We start from the raw sequence: 14,809 nt of genomic DNA, 5'->3' as shown, positions 1-14,809 counted from the left end.
ATCATAATGGTGAATGTCAGAGCCACCAGTCAGTAGGACATCTTTCAGGTCAGTGAAACATTGTTTCCCTGATCAGAGCTGCTGTTGACCCACTGAGTATTTCCCTCATTTTCTTTCTCAGTCTTCAGTGTATCATTCTGCTTTTTAAAAATATTACAGCAGCATGGTTATATTCTTTACTGAACGGCATTTCCAGGAAGACAAAAATAAGTTATTGTTACCTTCATAGACTAGAACAATTTGTGTTAGTGGTTTTGAATTCAGTTGGATAGTTGGATATGTGTGCAAACATAACTCTCAATGGCAAACTATTGAAAATGCAAGTGTTCTGAGAATAGTCTGGGAAGTGTCATGGTGGTGAACTACTCGCACATCCAGTTTCCGTTCACCAAACCCTAATTAAGACATTGATCGTAAATTGCAAGTCCCGGTCTTGTTTTATTCATAGATCAATAAATATTATTGTCACAAATAAATTGCCCATGTGTAAACAAACTGTACAATGAAAATAGTTTTAAAACTATTTTGTGTTTCCCAATGGCCTTTTGATTCAATGTAATCAGAGGTGCAACCTTGTCAACCTGAGATGAAACGAATTTAAAATCATGGTGCTTAGAAGCATTTGCGATGTACGATGGAGGGGCCAGCTTCATCATACTCCTGCTTGCTGATCCACATCTGCTGGAAGGTGGACAGAGAAGCCAGAATAGAGCCTCCGATCCAGACGGAATATTTACGCTCAGGTGGTGCAATGATCTGGAATATTAAAGAAAAGGTCATTAGGAACCCATGAAAGTAAATTCATTGTCACAGAAGCAACATACAAGTGCAGTGAAAGAATATTTTGAATAATAATGAAATGTTAACAATGATGATTAATGAGTAAATGCTTTCAAATTATTATGCATTGCAAGAGCAGATCATTTCCCACACTATATTGCTGTTATGGACATAATGTATTGGTTTTTCTTATTTGACTTGAACTGAGATTTAAGTTGATATTGACTGTTCGTTGTTGTTTTGCATCATTTACCTTGATCTTCATAGTGCTGGGGGCCAGGGCAGTGATTTCCTTTTGCATTCGGTCAGCAATACCTGGGTACATGGTGGTACCTCCAGACAGGACGTTGTTAGCATACAGATCCTTACGGATGTCAATGTCACACTTCATGATGCTGTTATATGTAGTTTCATGAATGCCTGCAGACTCCATACCTGATGTGCAAATAGATTGAGTCTTAGAAATACATTATATGAAAATCTACAAGAGGGAAAACAGGAAAATGATGCCACATGATTTGGAGAGAACAACACTGTGCAATTATTCAGGTGAAGCTTGATTTAGTATCTGAACACTGACAGCTGCTCTATCAATGGGATATCAGAAAATCTGGTGTCTTACCTCTAATGCAGGCCAAAGGCAGGCTGCACTATCAGGTTGTTGCTACCACATAACATATGACTTTGAGGCTCAGACTTATTGGAGAAGTCTGACTGAATTGATTTTCTGGCTGGATTGAATCTATCTTTGATCAGCAGTTCATTAAGGGACCATTGGTTATGTTTTTTTTCTTCCCCCACCCCCCCAACAGTTTAGCATGTTCATTAATTCCATGGCCACATATTGCCATACAGAAGTAACTTGACTCAACACTGAATCCAGGGCAGGCCTTGATCAACCAGAGCTAAAGGGCTGGTTATGGCACCTAAACTTAATGCAAATCATGGCTAACGGAGCTTATATGTCTGAATGGTGCCACCAAACTTTCACAAAAAAGCAAAGTCTTTAATTTATATTTACATTTTAAATGAGTTTACTGTAGTTAGCATGGAATCGTGGAGCATTAGTGCACAGTAAAAGGCCCTTTGGCCCACCAACTCTGTGCTGACCATCAAGCACCCCACACACTGATCTGATCTTATCTTCCCCAAATTCACATCACCTCCCAGCAGATACAACCCCTCAGCGAAAAAAACAAGGTGCAAATTACAGTGGACAACTATTCGACCAATATCCACATTTTTGGGACGTGGAAGGAAACCAGAGTATCTGTAGGGAAACACAGGCAGTCACTGGGAAATTGTGCATACAGACATCACAGGAGGTCAGGAGTGAACTGGATCTCTGGAGCTATACAACTTGCGCTATCATTGTGCCCCATTTAATTTATTTTTAACTAAATTTATTTTCATTTGTTACAGAGTTTAAAAATAATTTTATCCTGTGTTTAAGTAACTGTATGTATTTTGCATGGTTCTAGTCAGAGATATTTTTAAGCAGATGAAAAGGCCTGCGAAGGCACATTCTGACAGGTCGTCAAGATAGCCGAGGTACGAGTTCTCAGAACCCACTGCCAGAGGCCAGATGTCTCTTACAGACTGCTCCAGTCTGAGGAGGGGCTGCAGCAGCAAGATCTTGGGGACATCCTGAGCCTTGCACTCATAAAAGTTAGGTGTTACGGCCAGGAATATTTCTGAATTATACATCTATGCTCTGCTGGAGCATTTGGATGCTTCTGGGCTTGTACTCCCTTGCTGGAGTTTAGAAGGATGAAGGGGTGGGGGGTGGGGGGGTGGAAGGGGGAATTTCATTCAAACCTATTGAATATTGAAAGGGCAGGGTAGAGTGGACATGGGGAGGGTGTTTTCAGTACTGGGAGAATCTAGGACCCGAGAGTACAGTCTCATAAAAAAAAGGATATCCCTTTAGAACAGAGATGGGGAGAAATTTCTTCAGTGAAGGAATGGTGAATCTGTGGAATTCGTCGCCATAAACCACTGTGGAGGCTATCATTGGGTAGATTTAAAGCAGTTGATTGGTTCTTGATTAGTAAAGGTGTCAAAGGTTAGGGGGGGAAAGCAGGAAAATGGGGTTGAGATGAAAAAATACATCAGCCATGATTTGAATGCCGAGCAGACTTGATGGGCTGAATGGCTTAATTCTGCTCCTATATCTCATGGTCCTCTGGTCTTATATTTTAAAATGTCCAACCAAGCAATACAAAAGTCATAAATAATGTACTCAATGTGAGTAAAACTGAATATTTACCAATGAAAGATGGTTGGAAGAGGGTCTCGGGGCAACGGAAACGCTCATTACCAATGGTGATGACTTGACCATCAGGCAATTCATAGCTCTTTTCCAGGGAAGATGAAGAAGCTGCTGTGGCCATTTCATTCTCAAAGTCCAGGGCAACGTAACAGAGCTTCTCCTTGATATCACGGACGATCTCACGCTCAGCTGTGGACAGACAAGGAAATCACTGAGATAGCCCTGGGTGAATGCAATTCATGGGAGGTTCTAGCAACTTGATTGCCACATACCGGTTGTCACAAAGGAGTATCCACGTTCAGTGAGGATCTTCATGAGATAGTCGGTCAGATCTCTTCCAGCCAGATCCAAACGCATAATGGCATGTGGGAGAGCATATCCCTCATAGATTGGAACATTGTGAGTGACACCGTCACCAGAATCCAGCACAATACCTAAAGAAGAGAAGATCAATTTTATATGTTTATAGACTCCATTGAATGTCCAAAGAAATCAGAAATGGTATATTTAGTCCAAATGCATACTGATAAGGCTTATTAGTGCACTTAATAAAATAATGAATATTTGTTATTAAATTTAAATATAATGTCAAAATTCTTTATGTTTTATGATTTCCTCAGTATTGCATTGCAAAGTTAGAGCAATGATTGTCTGAAGTGCCTGGTGGGTCAGAGAGAAAGCACTACCACCTTGGCCTTTTTTCACTTACCTGTGGTACGACCAGATGCGTACAGGGAGAGGACAGCCTGGATAGCGACATACATGGCTGGGACGTTGAAGGTCTCAAACATGATTTGAGTCATTTTCTCACGGTTAGCCTTGGGGTTCAGAGGAGCCTCAGTAAGAAGTGTAGGGTGCTCTTCAGGTGCCACACGAAGCTCATTGTAGAAGGTGTGATGCCAGATTTTCTCCATGTCATCCCAGTTAGTGATGATACCGTGCTCGATGGGATACTTTAGAGTCAAGATACCTCTCTTGCTCTGAGCTTCATCACCAACATAGGAATCCTTCTGACCCATGCCAACCATGACACCCTATGAAATATAAATAACTCTGTTAACAGCATGAACCTTGCCACTATTTTCACATTGATGTTAGCATCCACAAAGAAGCATTTTGATCATGAATATGAAAAATAATTCTTTAGTGAGGCGAATGCTTGGAATGCAACTTTGCAGATCCTTGTGGGGGAAAAGCTTATCAAATGTGCAAAACACAACAATGAACATAATGCAACCAATATCCACATGCTTCACATTTTCCGGGGGAGGTTGGGAGTGTTGCGTGGCATGGTGCGAAACTACAGCAGGAATGAATACCTGATGGCGAGGGCGGCCGACGATGGATGGAAAGACAGCTCGGGGAGCATCATCTCCAGCGAATCCAGCTTTCACCAGACCAGATCCATTGTCGCACACTAAGGCGGTTGTCTCCTCGTCGTCGCACATGGTGATTTGGGATCTAAAAGGATAACAAGAGATGGTGGCAAGCTATTGTAGGCAATGACACTGCACTACAGAATAAAACATGATGGATCTATGTACAGTTTCAAAAAATTCAGCCATGATATAATTTAGCTTTTCATGGATTTTACACATTTAAGAAGTTAACGACTTGAGAAATTTGTTCGGAAAGCCCTCTTTAAAAAAAAAGCACAGTCTGGCATAATTAACATATATTGATTACAATTATAGCTCAACTCCTTCCATTAAAGTTCGTTGGGACTGTATCCGGTTGGCCTGGCATTCCTCTCATTGATGCCACATCACTGAATACAAAGAAAGTTACAGCAAATAAGAAACATGGGTTAAATAGTCCTTTACAATTTCAATTCACTTCTTCACAGGTTAATTAGGCGGCTAAAATTGTAAGTTCCACAAATAAAACAGTGAACTCAAGGTCGCTGAAGTGTTGCAATTCCATGATTTGTTTAGAATACTGTTATCAAAGTCCAGGAAATATGTCCTCTATTATGTCCCACCAAAGTTAAGATGTGTATTTAAATCTTTATATTTCCCTAAAGGAAACCTGTCAAATCGTTTAAAAAGATTGGGTATATGACAACCAACCAGCATTAGATGATAATTAAAACCTTTAGATGGTTTCCCCTTTGAAAACAAAAAATACCCCCCGTTCTTTAACAATGAACACTTCTTCGAGAGCTGGTCTTTCAATTAAATTTCCTTTAAAGAGTAGTAAAGACTCGGCTTTAACTCTTCGGTTCCGTTCGAGCAATGTGGAAGTTGGAAGCGGTTCCAGTTGGGAGGACTCCCCTCTCACCTCACCCCCGTGAGTTGGATCGAGTTGAAGAACTCACCAGGTCAGCACCTTCAGTTCCACGCTCCTCTGCGAGGCTGAGGTCGAGACTGAGTGTGAGGGAGACAAGGATTTATAATCCCCGACGTGCTGGTGAAACAGAAAGCCCCTTGAGGAAGAGCCCGGGACCTTGCCCTTATTTGGTAGCTTTCACGCCACCGAGTCTGTGTGGATCCATTAATGGAGACAGCGGCGGTGGGGCAGGCAGAGCCTGCTCGCAGTCCCAGCCACTGCTGCCGGAGCCCATGTAAGGAGACTTGGGTTTGGGCGCCTGCAACTCTGAAGCGCTCCAGACAGAAACATCAAAGGAATGGCCAAATAGGGAATTGCAAGTGAAAACATTCGCGACTGCCGAAAGGTGGGAATGTCAGGGCAAGACAAAAAGAGGACAGCGAGCCGAGCTTGCTGTTGTGGGCGAGTCCGCCGTGCCACAAGTGTCTCGACTCTTGCTGTAACCTCTATTTTAGAAGGTTTTTGTTTTCTTGTGCAACTGGCATCAATGCAAACCTTTCTGTGCATAATTCGGGTGAATGATCCGGGCACCTTTCTGAGGCCGTGAACCATTTGGGGTCGCGGGGGGGGGGGGGGTCCGACCTCTGACGTTCCGGTTAAGAGTTATGTCAGTGAGGGGGGGCTTCAAACATGACAGATAAGGTGGCCTTGACTGGAGATGCATCCCTTTGTTGTCGCCAGTGTGGCATATTCTGAAACGTCTTCCAGCGGCTGATAGTTTGGTTACTCAAAATAACCAAAAGAGCGAGGAATTTTCCGGGACCACCCCAGCTGGGTCAAGCGGCTGGCGGCAACGATCCGGCTTCACTGGAGCAATCCGCAGAGTTATTGAGCACACCTGAATTCCAGTTTGTTGCCAGGAAAATACATAAAGTGAGAATAACCGGTGGAATTAGAGTTAGTTTTTCTTAGATTGAGGATATGTTTTAGAAACGTTACATTGGGCCAACCTCCCTCTGCAAGACCCATTGATTGTTCGTTCTTAATTCTCTCATTATGAATCAAGGTGATTCCCCCCCCCCCTCCAAAAAAAATGCCTTACAACTGGCCAGTGGCTATGGCAGAGTGAATGCCTCGAACAAAATTAGCGCGTTGATCATCAGTGGTGCTTCCAGATTTCTAGAGAGCCCAAGTGAAGGGACAACCAGTCACAGTCAATGTGCATCGTCTTTCAGTAGGATTGTTCTTTTGAGCTTTTACCCCCATTAAAATCATTGAAAGTGTAAAGACATCACAGACATTTCCTAGAATTTGAGAACTTCACCCAGAATTCTAGCCAAGTTTGCGGATGATACTAAATTGAATGGAAAAACAAATTGTGCAGAGGATGTGGAGAGGCTGCGGAAGGCTATAATTAAATGAGGCAAGTGGGCAAAGATCTAGCAGATGGAGTACAACATTAGTAAATGGGAGGTCATCCAACTTTGGTAGGAACAATAAAAGAGCAAATTATTATTGAAGTAGTGAAAAGCTGTTGTGCAGAAGGACTTGGGAGTGCTTGTGCATGAATCGCAAAAAGTTGGGTTGCGGGTACAACAGGTTATTAAGAAGGCAAATGAAATGTTGGCCTTCATCACTAGAGCAATTGAATTCAAGAGCAGTGAGGTCATGTTGCAACTGTACAAGGGACTGGTGAGGCCACGCCTGGAGTACTGTGCACAGTTCTGGTCTCCATACTTGGAGGCAGTCCAGAGGAGGTTGATCCCAGAGATGAGGGAGTTGACCTATGAGGAGAGGCTAAATTGTCTGGGATTATACTCACTAGAATTCAAAAGAATGAGGGGAGATCTTATAGAAACATATAAAATTATGCAAGGGAAATTGTTTTCACTGGTAGGTGAGACCAGAACTAGGGGACACAGCCTCAATATTCAGGGGCGTAGGTTTAAGATGGAGATGAGGGAAAACTGTTTTTCCCAGGGAGTAGTGATTATGTAGAATTCTCTGCCCAGGGAAGCGGTTGAGACTACTTTATTAAACATAGTTAAGGTTCAGTTAGATTTTTACATAAAGGGATTTGGGGAAAAGGCAGTTGAGTCAATGATCTTATTGAATGGCGGAGCAGGCTCAATGGGCCGGATGGCCTATTTCTTATGTTTCTGCCATGGGTGATCAGTGGATTAAGCACAGAAAATGCTGTAAACACTCAGCAGGTCAGGCAACATCTGCAGAGAGGCATGGTTGGGATTTCAGGTTGATGACCTATCAGCAGAATAGAGAGGTGATGGTTCAAATGAAATGCTGAATTTGATGTAATGTGTCGTCTCAGCTGTCACACAGTCAGGCTTGGATGGCAGGGTTATGATTTGGATGATACAGTCTGTTTGGAATGCAGAAAATATTTGGACCTTTATGTTCCTCCTGCGGATTTTAATGAAAAGATTAAATGGCGTTATATAATGCAGCTGGGGCAGAATTTGCTCTGCTTTCCTTTTCCCCCACCCCCCGTGTTAGCCCAGAGACTATCTAGTGATGGCAATGGAACTAACTGTAACCCGAGAGCAACAAAATCAAAGGGACATGAAAAAAGGAAAAGCAACCTCTACCAATCCAGCTGCAGGACTCTTATTGAGCAGCATTTGGAATATTCTAAGTCAATTTTACATCAGATACAACTAATGAAATAAAGTGAAAGAAATGAATGGATTAATGATGGACAAGAGACAGAAAGAGAAGGGAAAGGAAACTTAAAGTATTCAATAATAGTTACAATTTTAAGATTCTACAAATGGAAAATACAACTTTAAGTGCTAGAAGACTCATTTCACAGTGACTAACATTTGCTAGACTGTTACTTTGCTGGAATGGACAAGACTGGAAGTTTTCTGGTGAATTTAGTCCTTGTCTCTCTGGTACATCCAAGATCTTCATACTCTTCGATATATTTTGAAAATGCATCATGTTTTGGACAGTAACTTTTAGTTTTCACATTTTAACTGCATGTATGACCACCTAAGGACCATCCTGTGGGTGGATTTAAAGCAGAAAATGGTGCGTGCAGCAAAATGGACTCATTTTTCATGAAAATTATTACAGTCCAAAAAAAATTAATTTAATATTCCATATGCAGTAACTACAATTATTATAATGGTACATATATCAACAAAAGAACAAATTATTATATAGATGATGGTTTTCACCCCTCCCCAAAAAAATACAAGTTGAGAAAAGTTTACAAAAAAATAGGGCCAGAGGACCCCAAAACCCAGCAGCAATAGAAATTCACCAAGACAAATGGTTACTTAAACAAAAGTCATTTTTAATTATCTTTAAACGTGAAAACAGGATCACACTTTAACTTATCACCATTAACCTAACTTAGCCCCCTTCTAATTCTAAGCGCATATGTATGTAATGTGTACGTAAGCGCAGAAAAGTTATTTGATTCACAGTCCAATCTCATTCTCACTCTTCCGAGTTCACCGGTATCAGGTAATTCTTATACTGTGCACAGAATTTAACATTTATGAATTTTCACCAAGCTCTAGTTTTTAAAGGTAATTGGTTACTGCTCAGAAAGGTTCTTGTTGGTTTCAGAGAGAGATTTGTTGCTTGTTGGACACCCACAAACTGATTCCTTCTGATTAGCCACTTCAGTGTCTTGCCGAAGAAATTTGTCCCATCAGGGTTTTCCTAAATGATAACCTCTTTTTCTGCAGGTCACCACAAAGTTCCTTTTGTTCCCCTTATTTCAGGTGAAACACTCTAGCCAGCCATTTCCTCTTGTACGGACCACAAGGGTTTTCAACAGATTGAACTCAGAACTCACAACCCATCTTCAAAATGGGGTTTAAAGAAGCTGCCAGCTTGTTGTTACAGCCTCCAAAAGCCACTGCAGAAAAACCAGCTTTCTCTCTCTCTCTCTCTCTCAGAGAAAGCCTGTTTGGTCTCTCTCGCTCTCTGCTTGCAAAACCACGTGACTTTCTTAGAACAGCAAACTGCAACCAGACAGATTGTGGCACTGGACCCAAACATCTGAGCCTGTTCAACTATTGTTTTCAAAACAATAATCCATTACTCCACAGTATGTCCAATTAACACCTACTTGTGAAGTCTCTTGAGCTCAGTTTCTTCTATTTGCACCTCATAAAAACCTCTAGCAAAACAGTTTTTATTGTCTTTACAAAGGCACTCGAAGCCTGGATTGTCTGGCTTGAGAAAAGCTCTGGCATCTTAAATGAGATCTGTTTTGTGAAGTGCTTGTGTTTGTTTGTGAAATATAAAATATAATCGATCACAGGTATAAAAAGATAAGAAAGCAAACAGAAAGTTTAAAAAAAATCTTTGGATTGCAGAGAGAGATGTCATGCAGTACAACTCATCAGTTCAAACATAAACATACAGAGGATAATTCTGTGGGCTAGAGGAATAAGGATATCACTGCAAATTTAATCCCATTATTTGAGTGTATGGGTACCAAATTTGTAAAATCATAGAATATTTATTTCTTAAATTATATGTAATTTTTTTTTCCAAAGGAATACAACTTTGAATTTCAGCGTGCCACCTTGGCACAGTTAACGATGAATTCGATTTCCAACTAATTACAATATATTTTTTTGCTACCGCTAATACTAATTTAACAAATTTCAATTGATAAATTGCTAATTTCAATTTAGGACTTGAACCTTCAATATTTCCTAACAAAAATAAATCGGGATTTAGTGGAAAGAAACAACTCCTGTAACTTGTTCCAAAAAAGTTACCTATAGTCACCCAAAAAGGTCTCACATAGGGATAAGACTATGTTGAATGTATAAAAGATCCCACATCTTCACCACATTATTACAGTTCTTGAGACTACGCATCCAGGCAAGTGGAGAATATTCTATAATATTCCTAAGCAGTACCATGTGAATGGTAGACAAACTTTGATGAGATGGAAAGTGCTCTCACTCAGATCCTGGTCACTGATAACCCCGGAATGTTGATGGACCCAGAATGATAACGTGTTTGACCAACAGAATTAGTTGTTAGCTGGCACTTGTGGCTTGGATGTTATCATAGATTTATAGCATAACAAGAAACCAATCATCTTATTACATTCAAGCCTGTTATCGATATTCTCATCAGTCCAATTTCTGTTCTTTCCCTGGAGCTCTTCAAACTGCCCATCCAATTCACATTGCAAAGCACCAATGGATCCTTTTACGCAGTGGATTCTAGATTATCAACTGCTCTCTGTAATTTAGCACCTGCAGCAATATTGGAATGGATGGGAACTATATATATTTTTAAAAAGCAATAATAAATTTAGAGTTACACCAACAACTGACAGAGCAAATGTAATTCTTGAAAGTGCACTATGATCACATGAAGCCCAAATTATTTCCCAGACATTATCCTCCTGCCAATATCAGCTGTTCTAACCACCTGTTATTGCTCAGGACTGAGGCACAGTCAAGAAAGCCTTTAGTGCAGTTGTTCAACAATTAATCCCAAACTTGTTGCATCATCTTCACTCTAGCACAGAAATAGGAAAGCTCTCTTACAGGGAGGGTATCTTGCTTGAAAATTTCAACATTTTTGGTCATCTTTCTATTTCTGCAATTAGACTGTCAAGTCACAATCTGTATCCTGACATAATAATTTTCATTTGCATTTTTGAGTAAGAATCTTGTCAGTCCAAACTATCATGATCCAGTGTAACCATATGCCACACTTCAACACAAGTACATACAGATAACTAAAACTGTTCATGTTTTTATCGGTTTCCTATCATATTACTAAATGTATAATTGTGACAGTGGTCATTTAAGTTAGATCTCCCAGTACATTGCCATCACAATCCTTAAAATTCCAGAAGTCAGTGGATTAAATTATTTTTTGAAGGAAAATTGAAGTGAATGAGTTTGTTGACCTGTGAAATTATTTTACGTTTACTGTTCAGTATCAACCAATGTTGGAATATATTCCCTTTTACCCATCAACCAAACAACACAACTTGTAAGAGCTATGACTGTGGCCATTTGCTAACAAATTCCACTTACCATTCTTTCAACAGATGATCACCAAGCTTGTGATACGGGGTGGTGCCCTCTGCTGGGCATTTGGGACCTGCATAACAGAGGAAGCAACATCATTTTTTTTAGTCTGCAAGGTGTAAGTTTGAATAGAACCATGGAACAGAAACAGGTCCTTCGCCCCTTCTAGTCTGTGCCAAGCTATTGTTCAGCCTAGACTCATTGACCTGCACTGACCACATCCTTCCATAACCCTCTCATCCACATGACAGCATGTGAGAACCAACAGAAGAAGGTGAGAAAGATCCTGAGAACAGATGTAGTGTGTCTGGTTTGGCCTTGAGCTTGGGTGCTATTTGTGTCATCTTAGCCAAAGTGCTATGCTTTCTTCCAACATCCTAACAACGTGATGGCTGCCTTTTGTGTATGCAAGTGGCAAAAGTATTGAGGAGAACTAATGGGCATGTGGGAGGAAATAAAATAGCAGGCTTACAGGGAGGAGGACTGAGACTGATCTATTTACCTTGTGTGTCATTACATGGATCTGATGAATAGAGAGGATTTCTTCTGTGTAGGAAGAAAAATCATTACAATTTTGTTTCATAAGCATTTTCCTTGTGTCCCACCCTCATAATCTGAGGACCCACCATCCCTCAACACTCCCCTCTATTCACCATGTCCTCAAACCCCCCCCCCTCCCCAGTCCCTCCATCCCTCAGCACTCCATTGTTCTTCTGGAATCATGTCTTGTTTTCACATTGGCGACTCCCCCTATAGCCCATCTCGATCCTTCCACTGGCTTCAAATGGGTTGAATCTAGAGATTCTGCAACACTCCTCACTAGTAAATGGCAGGGAGTGTCATATCCCACCCACATACCCTGAGATCCCTCCATCCCTCTATACTCCCCACCCTCATACTCTAAGGCCCCTCTATCAGTAAACACACTGTGCATCCACCCTCATGCCCTGATGTCCCTCCATGTCTCGACACTCACTTGTTTGTCTAGAACCATCTCTTGGCTTCCTTGGTATATTACATTGGGACTTCCCCATCTTGATTCTCCTCAGGAGCTTCATATGGGTTATATATGTTCCTTGACAGTCCTCACCATTCACCGTATCCTACCCTCATACCCCAAGGTCCCTTTTAACATCCATTTTGGTCGGAGAGAGGTTAAAAATCTAATACTTTGAAGGAAATGTGGAGGTTTGGAGGGGTGGGGGTTGAATCCTGCCTATAATCTCCTGTATGCTGGATAACAAGGAAGAGTTTAGGTGCCCCCCCCAATCTAGCACAACACGACCTGGCACTGCCGGCAACAGGCACCAAACTACCTATCCCCCAACTTGGACAATAGGTAGTCCGGTGTCTGCACTGCTGCTAGGTGATGTTGTGCTCGTCAGGATTCATGGGACAGTGGGGGGCTCCTAAACTCTTTTATTATTCCAGCAGACTGGGTCCCAAATCATTTGCTTTACATACGACGGGAACACTATCTATTAAATAATCTGGATAGGGAGCTGGTGATATGCCGATTTCAGGTCAGTGGTCGAAAAGACCTGATACTGCACAATTTGGTTGATCTTGTTGGCAATATGTGGGAGGGGGTATGCATCCAATTGCATGCATCTCTTGATGGTCTGACTGTAGTCGATGATCATCCTATTCTTTTCCCCATTCAATACTACCACTGCCTGTGCTCTCCAGGGGCTTGTGCTGGTTTTGATAATCCCTATTTGAATAAGTGCAGTACCTCTGCCTGGATGAAAGCCCTGACCCTGGCAGTATGCCACCTACTTTTAGTGACGATAGGTTTACAGTTGAGAGTGAGGTTGGCGAATAATGACGGTGGGGGGGGGGGGGCTAATTTTAAGTGTGGAAAGCCTGCAGGTCATACGTGGTGAACAGTTGGGTTGTTGGCAGTGTGCAATGGGGGGGGGGGGGGGGGGGGTTGCAGCGGGTGGGTAGCGTGCAGTGGTCAGTTTGAAAATTGCTTGTTCTACACAGTGAGGGGTGGTTGGGGCCCATTAAACTCCATCATTGAGCTTTTAAGGTGACACTGAAAATCCAGTCCCAATAGCACAGCAGTACAGAGCTGCGGCATTACCATCAGCTTAAAGTCCTTGCATTCAGTACCCCGCACTGTTAGAGTCACTACGCACAAGCTCCAGACGTCCACTGTGTGCAACTTGGATGCCAAGGAGACCTTCTGGCTCACTGGCAATACTGTAAGGGAAAGGCATCACACTGTATCTGGGTGTATAAAGCCCTCTGTGTTCCCACTATCGAATAAGCAACTCATCTCATGGCTGTTTACCTGAATATCCATCATCGACCTGGCAAGTTGATGTGGGCTGTCCTGGTCGAATGTAATGCAGGCCATTGTCAAGACACTGCACATCACTGCTGTGGAAGATGGTGATGTCCAAGATGGTGGCCAACAGGGCTGGCACGCAGCACTGCGTGATCCAGAAGATGGTAGCCACCATGGCCCACATACAGCGCTGCTGGGTCCCGAAGTTGGCACCCAAGATGGTGGCCCCCACAGATTGCACATGGCGTTGCTGGCTCCAGGTGATGACTGTGTCTAGGACAGTGACCCCAATGATATATATATGGCACTGCTAGGAAGGGGTTTTGACTTGCACATTTTGGCATAGTGGCCCTTCTTCCCGCAGCTATAGGAAGTTAAATCTTCAGCTGGGCAGTGTTATCTCTGATGCTTACCCAGGCCACAGAAGTAGCATTTTGGGTGCTCCTGTACCACCTCAGCTGTGTTTGGATCACCACTGGAGCCGGACCAAAGTGATAGGAGGTGGTCGCAGAGCACTGCTGCTGTGTTCGCTGTTAGCGAAGGGGTGGCGGCACGTCCCAAGGTGGTGGCGCCCAGGATAACTACGAGGTGGCTGCATTGTCGGTCAAGTAAGCCTCCATGTTCTGGAGAGTCACATCCAGCATACCAGCCAGCTCAACTGCCCTCCGGAGACTGAGCTCCCCTTGCTCTAAGAGTTTCTGTCACATGTAGTTCAACCTGATCTCCGCGACCCAAGCGTCCCTGATCAGGTCCTCTGTGTAACTCTGCAGTGGACACGGCCTTGCATTCACAGGCCCATCCAAGTGCTCACAAGGCCCAAATAAATTCACCATTGCACTCACCATGTCATTGTTTACGAGTCGCTAGAATGTGTTTGGTGTAGACGACATTGATTTTAGACAGGTACTGTCCTTTGAGTATATCCATGGTCTCCTTCCTCACCCACTCCAGTCCCCTCTACACACCTGTCTTTGTAAACCACCCCCCCTCCTCCCCTCCCTGTCTCTCTAACCCACTTCCAGTTCCTTACAACCCTCCCTGCCTATGTAACCCCCCTACAACCTTCCCTGTCTCTGTAACACCCCCACCCTTCTTTGTCTCTATAAACCCAACTCCAGCCCCTACACTTCTCCCTGTTTCTGTAAACCT

At 42.6% G+C, this 14,809-nt stretch overlaps 1 protein-coding gene across 1 annotated transcript; it reads right to left on the bottom strand.

The window, feature by feature from the left end:
* Nucleotides 1-418: 418 nt before the first annotated feature.
* Nucleotides 419-5,474, bottom strand: LOC138753534 (actin, alpha cardiac muscle 1). The gene is made up of 7 exons (XM_069916669.1): nucleotides 5,370-5,474; nucleotides 4,372-4,513; nucleotides 3,762-4,086; nucleotides 3,325-3,486; nucleotides 3,050-3,241; nucleotides 1,034-1,215; nucleotides 419-756 (listed from the first exon to the last, which is right to left on the bottom strand). The coding sequence occupies exons 2-7, from the start codon at nucleotides 4,498-4,500 to the stop codon at nucleotides 613-615; spliced, it is 1,134 nt and encodes a 377-aa protein (XP_069772770.1). The 5' UTR covers nucleotides 4,501-4,513; nucleotides 5,370-5,474; the 3' UTR covers nucleotides 419-612.
* Nucleotides 5,475-14,809: the final 9,335 nt, after the last annotated feature.

Source organism: Narcine bancroftii, chromosome 2 (assembly GCF_036971445.1).
Source record: "Narcine bancroftii isolate sNarBan1 chromosome 2, sNarBan1.hap1, whole genome shotgun sequence".
NCBI lineage: Eukaryota > Metazoa > Chordata > Chondrichthyes > Torpediniformes > Narcinidae > Narcine > Narcine bancroftii.
This window is presented reverse-complemented; position numbering and strand designations above follow the sequence as displayed.

Coding starts and splice junctions, on each gene's coding strand:
- LOC138753534 (XM_069916669.1), bottom strand. CDS start 4,500: ATGTGCGACGACGAGGAGACAACCGCCTTAGTGTGCGACAATGGATCT. Junction 4,087..4,371: donor TCGGCCGCCCTCGCCATCAG/GTATTCATTCCT, acceptor TATATTTCATAG/GGTGTCATGGTTGGCATGGG. Junction 3,242..3,324: donor ATACTCCTTTGTGACAACCG/GTATGTGGCAAT, acceptor GTCTGTCCACAG/CTGAGCGTGAGATCGTCCGT.